The sequence below is a fragment of the Taurulus bubalis genome (genome assembly GCF_910589615.1).
Source record: "Taurulus bubalis genome assembly, chromosome: 3".
NCBI classification, from domain to species: Eukaryota; Metazoa; Chordata; class Actinopteri; order Perciformes; family Cottidae; genus Taurulus; species Taurulus bubalis.
This window is the reverse complement of record NC_136591.1, coordinates 12,284,665-12,297,166: the sequence shown is the minus strand read 5'-3', so window position 1 is coordinate 12,297,166 and position 12,502 is coordinate 12,284,665. Positions and strand designations below refer to the sequence as shown.

General features: G+C 45.5%; 1 protein-coding gene across 1 annotated transcript; it reads left to right on the top strand.

Moving 5' to 3' along the window:
• The first annotated feature begins 804 nt into the window (after nucleotides 1-804).
• wrap53 (WD repeat containing, antisense to TP53) lies at nucleotides 805-11,427 on the top strand. The gene is made up of 10 exons (XM_079215952.1): nucleotides 805-886; nucleotides 1,000-1,183; nucleotides 2,583-2,678; nucleotides 3,446-3,554; nucleotides 4,240-4,328; nucleotides 6,282-6,505; nucleotides 7,545-7,756; nucleotides 8,348-8,451; nucleotides 8,602-8,745; nucleotides 9,840-11,427. The coding sequence occupies exons 1-10, from the start codon at nucleotides 832-834 to the stop codon at nucleotides 10,069-10,071; spliced, it is 1,449 nt and encodes a 482-aa protein (XP_079072078.1). The 5' UTR covers nucleotides 805-831; the 3' UTR covers nucleotides 10,072-11,427.
• The last annotated feature ends 1,075 nt before the right edge of the window (nucleotides 11,428-12,502 follow it).

The window sequence follows — 12,502 nt, the reverse complement described above, 5'->3', positions numbered from 1 at the left end:
CGGTAGCTTCGGACTGCTAGCATAGGCTAATGCTACCGCGCGCTAACGTCAGGCGGTTGTCGTGTTTCTGTTATGGACCGACTGTTCGCAACATCTTGGCTTATTTACCAACTTCATTCAAGTTACGTGACTGGAGCATGGCGTGTTTGGAGTGAGGCGTGTGCGGATTTGTGAGTCAATTCCTCGCGAGCGTAAACTTAGCAAAAAATATCCTTAATGCTCGTCTCCAGCAGTCAGCACGTCACGACTAGCCACAGGTGTCAATAATGTGTGCACGAGCAGTTTGGGAGTGCGTTATGTGTTCCTCCCAACAAGCAACGTCACGTCCTGTTGTGGTCAGACTTTTGCTAACTCTCATGATTTCGCATTGTTTTGATATACGCTTTCCATCTTTGTGTTATTGTTTTACCTTCGTCTCCCCCTCTATCGTCCAGGCCAGTCGGTGCTGTGATGTCCTCGACCCCCAGCAGACTCAAACACCCACACTGCAGGAAGAAGCACTATCCCAGCAGCACCTACCTCACCCACGTCTGAAAAGCCCACCGCTGGACTTGAGGCCTTTTTAGAGACGTCAGGCAGAGGACTTGAAAGAAGAGATCGAGGAAACCTGAGATAGAGATGTCCGACTCGGCTGAAAGTGGTGAAGGTGGTGGCGTGGCGGGCGCAGGGCCAGACGCAGAAGCGGACAGCGAGCCCCCTCATCAGGTGACTGCTCCCTCCGTAGGTGACCGCTTGGAGGTGACCTCAGAGGACGGGGTGCCTTTGTCTGCCAAGCGGCCCAGGATGAGCGAGGAGGAACAGGGACTGGAGCAGGATGTGAAGCCTGTCACTATGCATGGAGAAGCACCTGCAGAGACGGGCTCGCTGCAGGAAGATCCAGCACAAAGTAAAGTATAAACAGCTGCACGTATCTGATGAAATGCAAGAAGAGATACAAATGCTTTCAATCAAGTTCAGAGATTAGTGACCTAACCATCACAAATGTATCTCCCTTGCCAGGGACAGGAGAACCACTGCAGTGTGAGTACGCGGGGGAAGAGGGGCCCGTAAGTGTGGGAGGTGAGGAAGAATGCCATCCGAAGGGAGATGGAGAGCATGATTCCCTTTTAGAAGGAGGAGAGACAACGTCAGAGGAGGAGCACCACGGTAACGGATCTGCAGACAGCCCCAGTGACGGACAGCGGTAAGTGGGGGAAGGAGTCCGGTTTATTTTTAACCTCTTTAGTTTCCACTGAACTACGGGTAAAGATACAGCAACAAGTGAGCTATTTAAAGGAGGAATTTTTGGTGGGGTTAGAGGTGTTGCGTAATGATTATGAAGATGTGTTGAATGTTTCGGGGATGTAAAAATAAATCTATCTATATTTCTGTACCGTCTCCTATTTCAGAAACATGTTCAACACATCTTCATTATCATTATATATATATATATATATATATATATATATATAGTAAACTCATAACACAATATCGGTATTAGATATGGTATTTTAGTAAATAGCTCTCCATTTACTAGTCGGTCTACGTTCCAACCCTCACCTACGGTCACGAACTCTGGGTGGTGACCGAAAGAACGAGGTCTCGGATACAAGCGGCCGCAATGAGTATGATGTCCTCCGTAGGGTGGCCGGGCTCAGCCTTAGAGATAGGTTAAGGAGCTCGGACATCAGGAGGGAGCTTGGAGTTGAGCTGCTACTCCTTCGTGTCGAAAGAAGTCAGCTGAGGTGCTTAGGGCCACGGGGAAGACCCAGGACACGCTGGAGGGACTATATATCTCCCAGCTGGCCGGGGAACGCCTCGGGATCCCCCAGAATGAGTTGGTAAATGTTGTGGGTGAGAGGGAAGCCTGGGTCAGCCTGCTAGGCCGGCTGCCACCGCGACCCGACCCCGCATAAGCGGATGCATGGATTTTAGTAAATGTCTGACATCATTAAGTGTCAACAAACGGTTTACTTGGCAGACTTTCCACCAATGACAAAGTAACTTGGGCCTTTCATATAAGTAACACATGTAAAAAGAATACTGTTAATCTATAAGCAACTAGACCCTGTTTTCAGTTTCCTCAGCCAAAGCCCAACAGGAAGTGGCGGGTAGGTGAGCAAGGGACTTGTTGTTTACATCTGAATATTATGGTAATTGCACAGTCAGATGCTGCTCTGCTTCCTCTGTGCATTTTATGATGGCACCGACGTCAGAAGTGTGGCAGCCAAATGCACCGCAGCATTAACCGTATATATATATATATCTATCTCTCCGTATGTGCGAGATGTAATTAACTACCCCATCCACTGTGTGGTGACACTGTCTGCTTGGTTTTCTTTGTGCAGCTCGATGCTGTGGTTCATGTATAGCAACAGTTTGGTCCTGGGCTAGTAAATTCATCGGCTGATATTTAACAGAACTAAAACCATTCTTGGCAGAACTACGCATCAAAGCTGTGGTTTCATTCATTCTGGTAACTCGATGCCCTTGGTCTTCGGGAGATGGAAAATGTAGTCTTTCAGTTTGTTGTGGGACATTCCCATTCCTGTCTGTTAAACTCATTAACTGAAGACTTTCCCTTCTCTCTGTCTTGCTTCCAGCATTGGCCTTGATTTTACCCAGAACCCCCAGATGCTGACTGGTTCCTGGACAGAGTACTCCAACGTCCCAGAGAATTACCTCAAAGGCTGCAAATGGTAACGTCTTCTAAAATCAACACGACACCTCCCATGAGGACTACGTTTTTAAGGTGTACGTCATAATTATGGAATTTGTTATTTGTATGATTACCGTTAAAAAAAAATATGATCATTGCATTGGTACAGTTTGTGAAGAGCTGCACTGATTGATCAGCAGCCGATCCGCTGGTTTTCAACAATTCGACCACGACCAGACTATATTTCAGCCAAATTTACACACGTGATTGTTTTACATTGGCACACAGCAGCACAGACGGTAAAAACACACATACACACGTCTGTGATGTTGAAGTTTGAGTGAAAAAGACTACAAACAAACAACTAAACACGGCTAAAACTTATAACGCATTCAAAGCACATATTTAAATGAAAATACAAACATGTATTTATATGTGTTGTGTGTTTTCTATGCAAATAACCACTATAGATGCTAAGACCAAATTAAAAGGATAACATTTAGAATTATTTACGGTTTACACTGAAAGGTTAAAATAATAATTTTGGGACAGTGGTGAAAGGTTATAGTTCTTAGAAAGACAATCAGAATCCGCAGGTCAGACTTTTAATATTACAGAAATCGGAATTGGCCAAGAAAATGACATGGTGCATCTCTTATGTGCCCAGGAGCAGATATTGGTCCTGGATGACTTTCACTAAAAATGAAATAAAAAGCCCCTTCATGGATGCATACAGTAACACAAAACAAACTGTGTACATGTTGTTCTCAGTTCACTGCTATTAACACACCACCTTTTCTAAACTAGGGCTCCTGATGGGTCCTGTATCCTGACCAACAGTGCAGACAATGTGCTCCGTGTGTACAACCTCCCTCCAGAGATCTACAGCTACAACTGGGACTCTCTCCCTGAGATGGTGAGCACCGTCTGGTTGTGTTAAAGCAAAGAAACCTTAAAGGAAAGAACACACTATACTTATTTAGTTTCACTGACCACAGTACATCATTGACAATTCACGTATCGTTTGTGGGGTTGACATTTAGTTAATAGCAATATGAAATAGATATGAGAGGGACAACAATGACATATTTAACTTAACATTTAAATACACTTGCATATTAATATACATTTCAACCCACATTTTATTTACCGTGATATCAAATTGAGTATCAAACTTCCCATGTCTTGGTTTTGACTAATGTCTGTTATTGTGACAAGAAAAAACATGTCAATAGAAAAACAATAGCATAGGAAAGACCTTCTGTCCTTTTAGGTTTTGAGAAATATGAAGTGGCAAGCCAGTCTCTTCATTGTATTACAGGCTGGTAGATTGGGATCACTGAACAAAAATAATTGAAATATAATCCATTTCCCCCATTAAAGAGATCTCGCACCACTTGTTAACAGAAAAACTGAGCTTTTATTGATCATTTATCACACGCTGCCACTGGCTTTTGAATGTTGCGACAAGGCAAAGCCGAGGTAGCCACATGTTCAGTGCCAGCATCACAGCCGTTAGCTCCCATCGGCCATTACGATTCGTTGCCACTGTATCTTTCAGTCTTTACCTTCCTGATGGGTTTTCTTTCATTCTGTGGCAGAGTCCGGTGCTGAGGATGGCGGAGGGGGACACCATCTACGACTACTGCTGGTACCCCAAGATGAACTCTCTGGACGCGGATACGTGCTTGTGAGTTCAACTAGATCTCAGCCAGAGCGTTCCCTGACGCTCGGCTCGTAACAGCTGGATCGATGAGACACTTAAAGTTCACTTTGAAGGTCGGCCTGTCATACGGGGAAGGATGGACACACAGAAAAAGGCGCCATGTTGTGTATCAAGGCTGCTGTCAGTCAGTGATTGGTGCTTTTTTATCTTGATTCGCTTGTGTGTTTTTTATTTCTTCAGTTTGCTCGAGCCCGTCTAATAGACTATCTGAATATGCGGGACATTGCTGTACGACAGTGACTCATCCCTTCATCTCCGTGGTATTCACCCTCGGCTGCCAGCGCGGAGATGGCTGGAAAGGCTTTCTGATGTCTCATTATGAGTGAAGAGTTGTCCTTCGTCTTGTCTGCCTCAGCCGCAATGCGCTCGGCTGTTTGAGGCCCACGGTGCTTTTCAGCGTGATTCAGCCCACTAACTGCTCTCCCGGGTCCAGACGACACCAAAAGGGCCTTATCATTCTCTGACTTGGGGCTCTTTTCATCTCTGCCTCTTTTTTTCTTTTCTTTTTCTGCCGTGTGTGTGTGCAGCCGAGCGCGCTCTAGCAGGCTTTTGAAAAGCGGTAATTGTGACATCACGGTGTTTCTGTGCGCGCGCTGTTAAACAGAGCAAACATCCGCTGGGTGTCAATGTTTTGACTGTGATGGCAGTCGCTGTGAAGTTTTTGATTTTTTTCAATCTCCACCCTGCCATCACAGTGGAGATTGAGTGTTGTTCGTGCCGAGTGAGGTGGGGCGGTGCTGACAAGTGGTCAAGTTGCTAACGTTTTTTTACTGCATACTCCCCTCCCATCCTCCTCCAGTTACTGCCTCCACCCTCCGAAAGAGCCGGCGGCTGATCAAGGCCCAGCGTTGGCACCGCTCCACCCCTACACCAGGCAGCCTTCACTGTGTGACAGGAGGGGGGGCTGGCGGCCAGGGGCTATATGCCCGAAGATGAGTTGTTTAAACGGCAAAATCGCCAACAAACGACTCAAGTGGACAGTGAACCACTTGAGAGGCCTGTGTGTATCTGCCAAAGCCTGTCCGTCATGAGGATGAGGATGCCAGCTGGAGCTGACAGACGATATTCTCCATCTTCTTCAGATCACTGCCACATATCACAAGGGAGCTCCTGCAGGGCACCGCTAGGTGGGCAGACAAGCTCCGAGTCGATTGTTAAGGGCAGAGGAACGCGTTTTCAGCAAACCTGTTCTTCAAGGACCTTTTTTGTTTCCCCCCTCCCTCTTTTCCCATCTCCCATTTTGTTTCTCCCCCTGCGCTCTTGAACTTCTGTCTGCCAAAAGCCGTGTGTTGTTGATGCCCCTCCTGTAGAGAGGGAATAAGGGGCCCCTGTTATGGCTCGGTTAGGTTGCACTGAGTTCTAGGCATTGCTCCAAGCTAGCAGCAGTCTAGCATTATAATTGGGCATTTCCCTGCTCTGGAATAAAGCTGCGGCGCTGAGGGGCCATAACGAAACACGGCAGCAGTGGTAGGGGCTAATTTCCTTTGTCTAATTGAGCCGCAGCGATGTCTCGGCATTTGTTCAGCACCCAGTAATTAGAGTTAAAAAGGCATGGCTCAGTCTTTGGCCCTGATTTGAATCAATAAGAATGGTCTGTGGTCTTGTCCCCATAATGAGGCATAGCGCAATGCTGTGTATCTGTTTTGATGCATTGATGCATTGAGGTGGAGGCGGTGCAGTAGAGGTTAGGAAAATAATCAAACAAGACGTTTTGTGGCCATAAATAATGTATATTTCAAAGAATCTCGGCAGCTTATTTCATTTGAATCTAGTTTGTATCCTCTGCGATGCTTGTACAACACTATTTGATGCCACGGGTTACTTAGTTGTACTGCCACAGTCAAATGTGCCACTGTGCTCGAAGTCCTTTTCCAGTACGCCTTGATAACTCCGCCCCCTTTGCCGTGCTTTCTGCAGTCTAGCCAGCAGTAGCCGGGACAACCCAGTCCACGTGTGGGATGCGTTTCACGGGGAGGTGCGAGCCAGTTTCCGACCCTACAATCACCTGGATGAGCTGACGGCCGCCCACTCCATCTGCTTCTCGCCCGACGGATCGCAGCTCTACTGCGGCTTCGACAAAATGGTCCGGATCTTCTACACCGATCGTCCGGGAAGACACTGTGAGCAGCGGCCCACCGTCGGTCAGTCATCAGCCGCTCTCACACAGTCTCAGCTCAAAGCATCACACTGGTGGTTTTGCACGATTTAGCCATTAACAAATCATGTACACTTCACGGTACAGGGTTTAATCTTCCATATATGTTTATTGCAGTTGCTTTACATCAAAAGTGAATAGCCATTTAAACCAATTTGATGTGTTCGGGCCTCTCGCATTATGTATTAATTTAAAGACGGGGTTGTTATGAAAACTCTCCGTGTTGTTTAAGGGTGCTTACTTTGAGTGACGAATAAATCAAATCAAAAGATTTGCGTTCGCAAGCTAGGATCTCAGAAAATCAGACCCACAAGACAAACAATGAGTAAGCGGGGACGAAGGTAATGTTGAAGTCGGTTGTTTTCTTGTATTCAAAAAGTTGCAGTTTGACAGCTTGCTGTCACATCTAACAGGCTCGAGTCTCCTTGAACAAATCAACAAGGACAGCTTTTATTGTGTGCTTCTGACAAAAGAAAAAAAAGAGAACTAAATGTTTACTGTGAGGACTTTCTAATCTGTCACAAACTTCAAGCCAGTTTCAGCTCGCTGGCAGTCTTCTGTAACGCACAGCCGTTGCGGTTTCAAAAGTTTGAGACTTCATGTCCTTCACGATTCCTTTGTGTTGTTAATTGCATAAAGTGGCAAGATATGCAGGATGAGTTGTGACTTTTCAGATGGCAACAAACAAACCTGATATCAAATCCAAAATGCTAAAAATATTGTATTTGTTATGAGTAAAACTCAACCCTAAACTTTGCTCCCCACTCACCATGTTGCTCTGATAGATTGTTGTCTTTTCAGCTTGGCCTGATAATGAATAATTGCACAAATGTATGGTAAATCTCAAGAACACGTTATGTAACCCGCGAGGACTCTGCCAAGTCCTCTGCTGCTTTGTGCAGAAACAAACGTGCTGAAAGCCATTTTTAAGGAGTCGACTTTGAGTCAAAGTGATTGGGAGCTGTGTCGTCTTGTGAGCCTTTTTAAAAGCCCTGCCAAATGTCACTCTGTCGTCCTCACTGCAGTGAAGAAGCAGGGCCAAAGTGGCATCATCTCCTGCTTTGGCTTCAGTCCCTGCCAGTCTGTTTACGCCTGTGGCTCTTACTCCCGCTGCGCTGGCCTCTACTCCTGCCAAGACGGCACCCTGCTGGCTCTGCTGCCGACCCGCCACCACGGAGGCCTCACCCATCTGCTCTTCTCCCCTGACGGCAACTACCTGTACACCGGTGGGCGCAAGGTGAACACAAGCACACTCACACACTCGCATACAGAAGAGACCTGCTTGGTATTAGTGCCCAATTCTGCTCCGTGGCTCCGTTTTTATTTTCCTTCCAGACAGTCTGGAGGCTCCTCTCGATTTGACATCGCACAAATTGTGCTGAATGTTCTATTCGGGGTTCATACGGTCATGGAAAACCTGGAAAAGTCATGGAATTTTAAAATGTTTTTTTCCAGGCCTGGAAAAGTCCTTGGAAAAAAATAAAATCCCAAAGATTTTGGAAAAGTCATGGAAATTTGTTATATTCATGTTCATGACGTTCATTTACGCTGAGTTTGAAATAATTGCTTTTAAAAGAAAGAAGCTCAAAATATTAGCAGGCATACGCTCTATAAATGTTTATTCTTTTAATCAAACTATAGTCTCATTCATTTGTCATTTAAGGTAATACTGTATGCTTTGGAATTCTCATTGTTAGTTTAAATACTAAATTTTCTCACTTTTTCCATGTATACACATGGACTTAATGTACACTCGTTAAGCGTGTGTGTGTGTGTGTGTGTGTGTGTGTGTGTGTGTGTGTGTGTGTGTGTGTGTGTGTGTGTGTAGGATCCAGAGATCCTGTGCTGGGACATAAGGGAGCCGGACAAGGTTCTGTTTTCACTCAAGAGAAACGTGGCCACTAACCAACGAATCTACTTTGATCTGGACCAGTAAGTTTACGTCACTAACTAAAACTCTTAATCTGTGATACTGCCCTCGAGACCACATACCGTATTAATATGAGCAATCTGCCGTTCATCTAGTTTTCCTGCATGTGGTTTCACGTGGCTGATAAACGTTGCATTATGTTGATTGTAAAGGTCGGGCAGGTACCTGCTAAGTGGTGACACAGAGAGAGTGGTGTCGGTGTGGGACACCAAGACAGCGCCACCTGATGGTAACGAGGAGCTACTGGAGCCTGAGCTCAGGTTCCAGGCCCATTGGGACTGCACCAATGGCATCAGGTATGAAATCTAACACATTCCATTAGCCATTGAAGTATAACGCCACGATCACATTGAAGTTGACTGTACTTGGACTGCCATGGAATAAAATGATTAAATGAGCCCATTGGCATTAGTTGTTCAAGGTGAATTGTAATTGTAGAAAATATAATCAGCAGAAATAATATGTAGAAATGGAAGCTTCTCGTTTATCCAGGTCACCGGATATGAAATACAGCCACACAGGAAGCCCAATAGCTCTCAACTAACTGTTAATAAAAAAGAATCATGTGGAGTTGTGCTGATCGAGGACCATCTCGGGGTTCGACGAGGCTCAGAGTGATCACCGATTCCTTTGTCAATGTCAAGATAATATTTGGCTCGTTTTGCCATTAATGTCTGAAATTATTAGTGGTAGTATGAAATAATCTTTCCACGTCAGCTTCCCTGCATCTAATGAACACAACGCTGACACGCACGCACGCTTGCATGTTCTAAACGTAGAGCAGGAGAGACGGAACACATCTCTTCGGTTCAGCTTTGCTTTTCTTTCGTGGTCGTTAATATAACGTTTGAATCCGGGTTGGCTAAAACCTAATTGGACTTCAATGCAAACGGACAACTGTGAATAGGGGAGAGAAAGTAAGCAGTCCTGTTCAGTGACCGTGTTGCTGTTATTGTTTCCTCCCCCAATTATCATTCGCACGAAAGCGGAGGAAATGCAAAACAAATCGTCGGAAATATTTCAGATAAGGGAAGAAACGGTGTCCAGTTTTTGAGGTTTAATTTTACCTAACAGTATGGCTGCTTTGTGAGAACGGGGAGCAATAACCAACGCTTCTGTGTGCGCTCATGAAACATCCACTGGTCTATTAGAAATGATGTATCTGTGAATGTTCTATTAATATGTATGGAATGTGGACATCAATAATTCAGCTCTTAAGACTGTGAAATGCCTCTCTTTAGTTCCTTGTGTTTAACATTTAAATGTACTTTAAATGCGTAACAAGTGCAGCGCTGCAGCGCCAAATATCAGAAATATCGCTTTTCTTGAATCCCTACAAAAACACATTCTCTTTTGCATTCTCCTTATCCTCCATTTTCCTCCTCCGCAGTATTCATCCCTTCATGCCGCTGCTGGCAACATCCAGCGGTCAGCGTCAGTTCCCGTCTCCCGGCGAGAGCGACGGGGACTCGTCCTCTGAGTGCGAGGGAGGGGACGCCGTGGCGTCGCCTCAGGAGACCCGACAGGACAACGCCCTGACTCTGTGGTGGGCCGGCCCGCTCGGCCCCGCCGCCGAGGGGAGCCCGGAGCAGCCTGAAGCTCTGCCGGCCCAGACTGAGTGACACCTGCCATGTGATATTTATTTCGGGAATGCTTTCTATGGAAAGCTCTTTTTTTGTGTGTCTTTTTGGTCATCAGCAACATGAAGTCCTCGGGTGGGAACGTCTTTCAGGGTCATTTTTAAACTTCTCGTTACCTTAAATATTTACAGCCCACGTAACTTGCGCCCTAACATATCATCTGCAAGTTTACAACATTTACCGACACAATTGCAGAGATCAAAGTTAAAAGAGTTGGTGAGGGCAGAACTGATTTGTAGGTTTCTGTGTGCAAAGTCTTCACTGTTGTAAAACCAGTTCAGTAAATATGAATTGGAGCGATATGCCCGAGACTGGTCAATGCTCAACGTAGGGAGGTTTAGACCAATGTCAAATAAATTGGATTGGGACCTGATGGCTCTCAATTTAATTAGCGGAAGAATGTTTGTTTGAATACGATGAATGCGCTGAATGTGCTTCCTGAATTGGAAAAATTTGGAGGGCCTTGACTGGCGTGAAGCAGCCCAGTGCCTGTCTACTGACGGAGCCTCCGACCTGAGTTGTATCTGTTGAGTGTTTGTTTATGTGTGTGTGTGTGTGTGTGTGTGTGTGTGTGTGTGTGTGTGTGTGTGTGTGTGTGAGAGCGATCCCTAACTGCTATAGTTACAGGAAGTGCCATTTGTTCTTGAGCTTTGCTTTTTGTAAACTGAGGGGATCTTTTTTTACCGTCTTTTTTTAAAACTGTTGTCCTGTCGCCCCGTGCATGCCCACAAATGTATATTTTTGTAAAGCCGTGATGATCATTCTTACTTTTTCCGAATGTAAACTCTAAGCAGCTAGCTTGATTACCATAACAATCTGTGAAAGTCTGTAAGTAGTAAGCAGTAGTGGGTGCACCTGGGAAAATGAGGGATGTTTATTGTTTTATTGTTAGGTTTTTTTCTTCTCCAGATTGGGCTACATGTATATGTGTGTGAGTGGCCATGTGGCAGCACAAAGCACGTTGTATTTGTGTAGTTGCATTAATACTGTACTGCAGTGATCTGGTCAATGCTAATGTTGCCATCAGTTGGGTGTGCTTTGCTTTAAGGTTGTTTCTTTGCAGGTAGATAACCGGAAGCACAGCATGATCCAACTCAAGCCTTGCATCTTTGACACAGAGGGATCGATCCACTCTGAAGGCTCTGCTGATCCAGATTTCACTCCTTGAACTCAAATTTGTTGCCAAGCGATAGCAGCTGCGACTGTGCAGCCTCCATTAAACAATACTACACAGGTCTGCATTACAAGGAAGCATTCAGAACCATGTAGGCCTCGATCATGTGACCTGTAGATGTTTTTTATTCAAACTGCAGTGAATTAAAAGCGTATCTCTTCCCACTCTTCTTGGTTTTTGTCCTTTTTGTTTAAAGTGGTTCAGAGTTGAATGCCCTGTAATACATCCTCGGTAAATGCACCATGATGCTCTACCCGAGTCGAGGCAGCGCTTAAAAGCTAAAGGGACTATTTGGCTTTCGCTTATGAGATGGAAGCTATTCATAGCTTTCACCTTTTCCACACATTCTGTATCAATGCGCGCACACTTGTGTATTTGATTGTCTGAAACCACGGGGGCAGAAAGCCAAGTTGGAGAGCTGCACTGCTGTGTTGTGCAGGTTGCTTAGCGACCGTCTCCGCCTTGGGAGAGGAAAGTAGATGGAAAGACGGCGAGGATGAATATTGGGGGCAGAGAGAGAAAATAAAAGCCAAGCCTGTGTAATAAATAATCCAGTGGTTAAGTTATTGCTACCGGTTCGTCTGATGGTCTGGACTCGGCTTAATCTCAACCTGACCACGTGTGAAGTGTTGCGATGGAGTAGAAACAGAAAGTGATTCGTTTCATGGCCCACAACTTTACTTCACTTTTTGTTTCGCTCTCACCACCTCATCTAGCTTTGGCGAAAGCAGCACCAGGCCACAATAATTTGTGATTATAAAACTCACCGTATGCTATTTCCCCAGCATGGAACCACAAACGGCGATTAGCTTGTGAACACGGTGGAGCGTTTAGCAGCTAAAAAAGACCCTGTGTTTCCACTGAGGCTTTTTAGAAAAGCAGAACGAAGCTAGAAAAAGAGTGTTGGACTAAAATGTTGCTCCTGTCAATGTTTACAGCTCGCTGTCACCAAAAATATCAATCAATGCCACAAACCTCTTGAGCCTTATATCTACAGATGGAGCGGGTCCTCTTCAGCCATGTTTCCAGTGTAGCACAGAAAGGGCCAAACACTAGCTCTAGAGGGGGCGGGGGCATTCTGCATATTTACATGACCTGAAGGCCACCTTTTGTTAAGATATAGCCGTGGAAAGGGAGGGATGAGCGGAGGGCTGTTCAGTTGGTTGGAATCTGCAGCCTCACCACTAGATGCTGTAACAAAGTGTGGGATGTTATTATCCTGATTTAAAACAACTGCAT

Coding starts and splice junctions, on each gene's coding strand:
- wrap53 (XM_079215952.1), top strand. CDS start 832: ATGCATGGAGAAGCACCTGCAGAGACGGGCTCGCTGCAGGAAGATCCA. Junction 4,329..6,281: donor CTGGACGCGGATACGTGCTT/GTGAGTTCAACT, acceptor TGCTTTCTGCAG/TCTAGCCAGCAGTAGCCGGG. Junction 6,506..7,544: donor TGAGCAGCGGCCCACCGTCG/GTCAGTCATCAG, acceptor TCCTCACTGCAG/TGAAGAAGCAGGGCCAAAGT.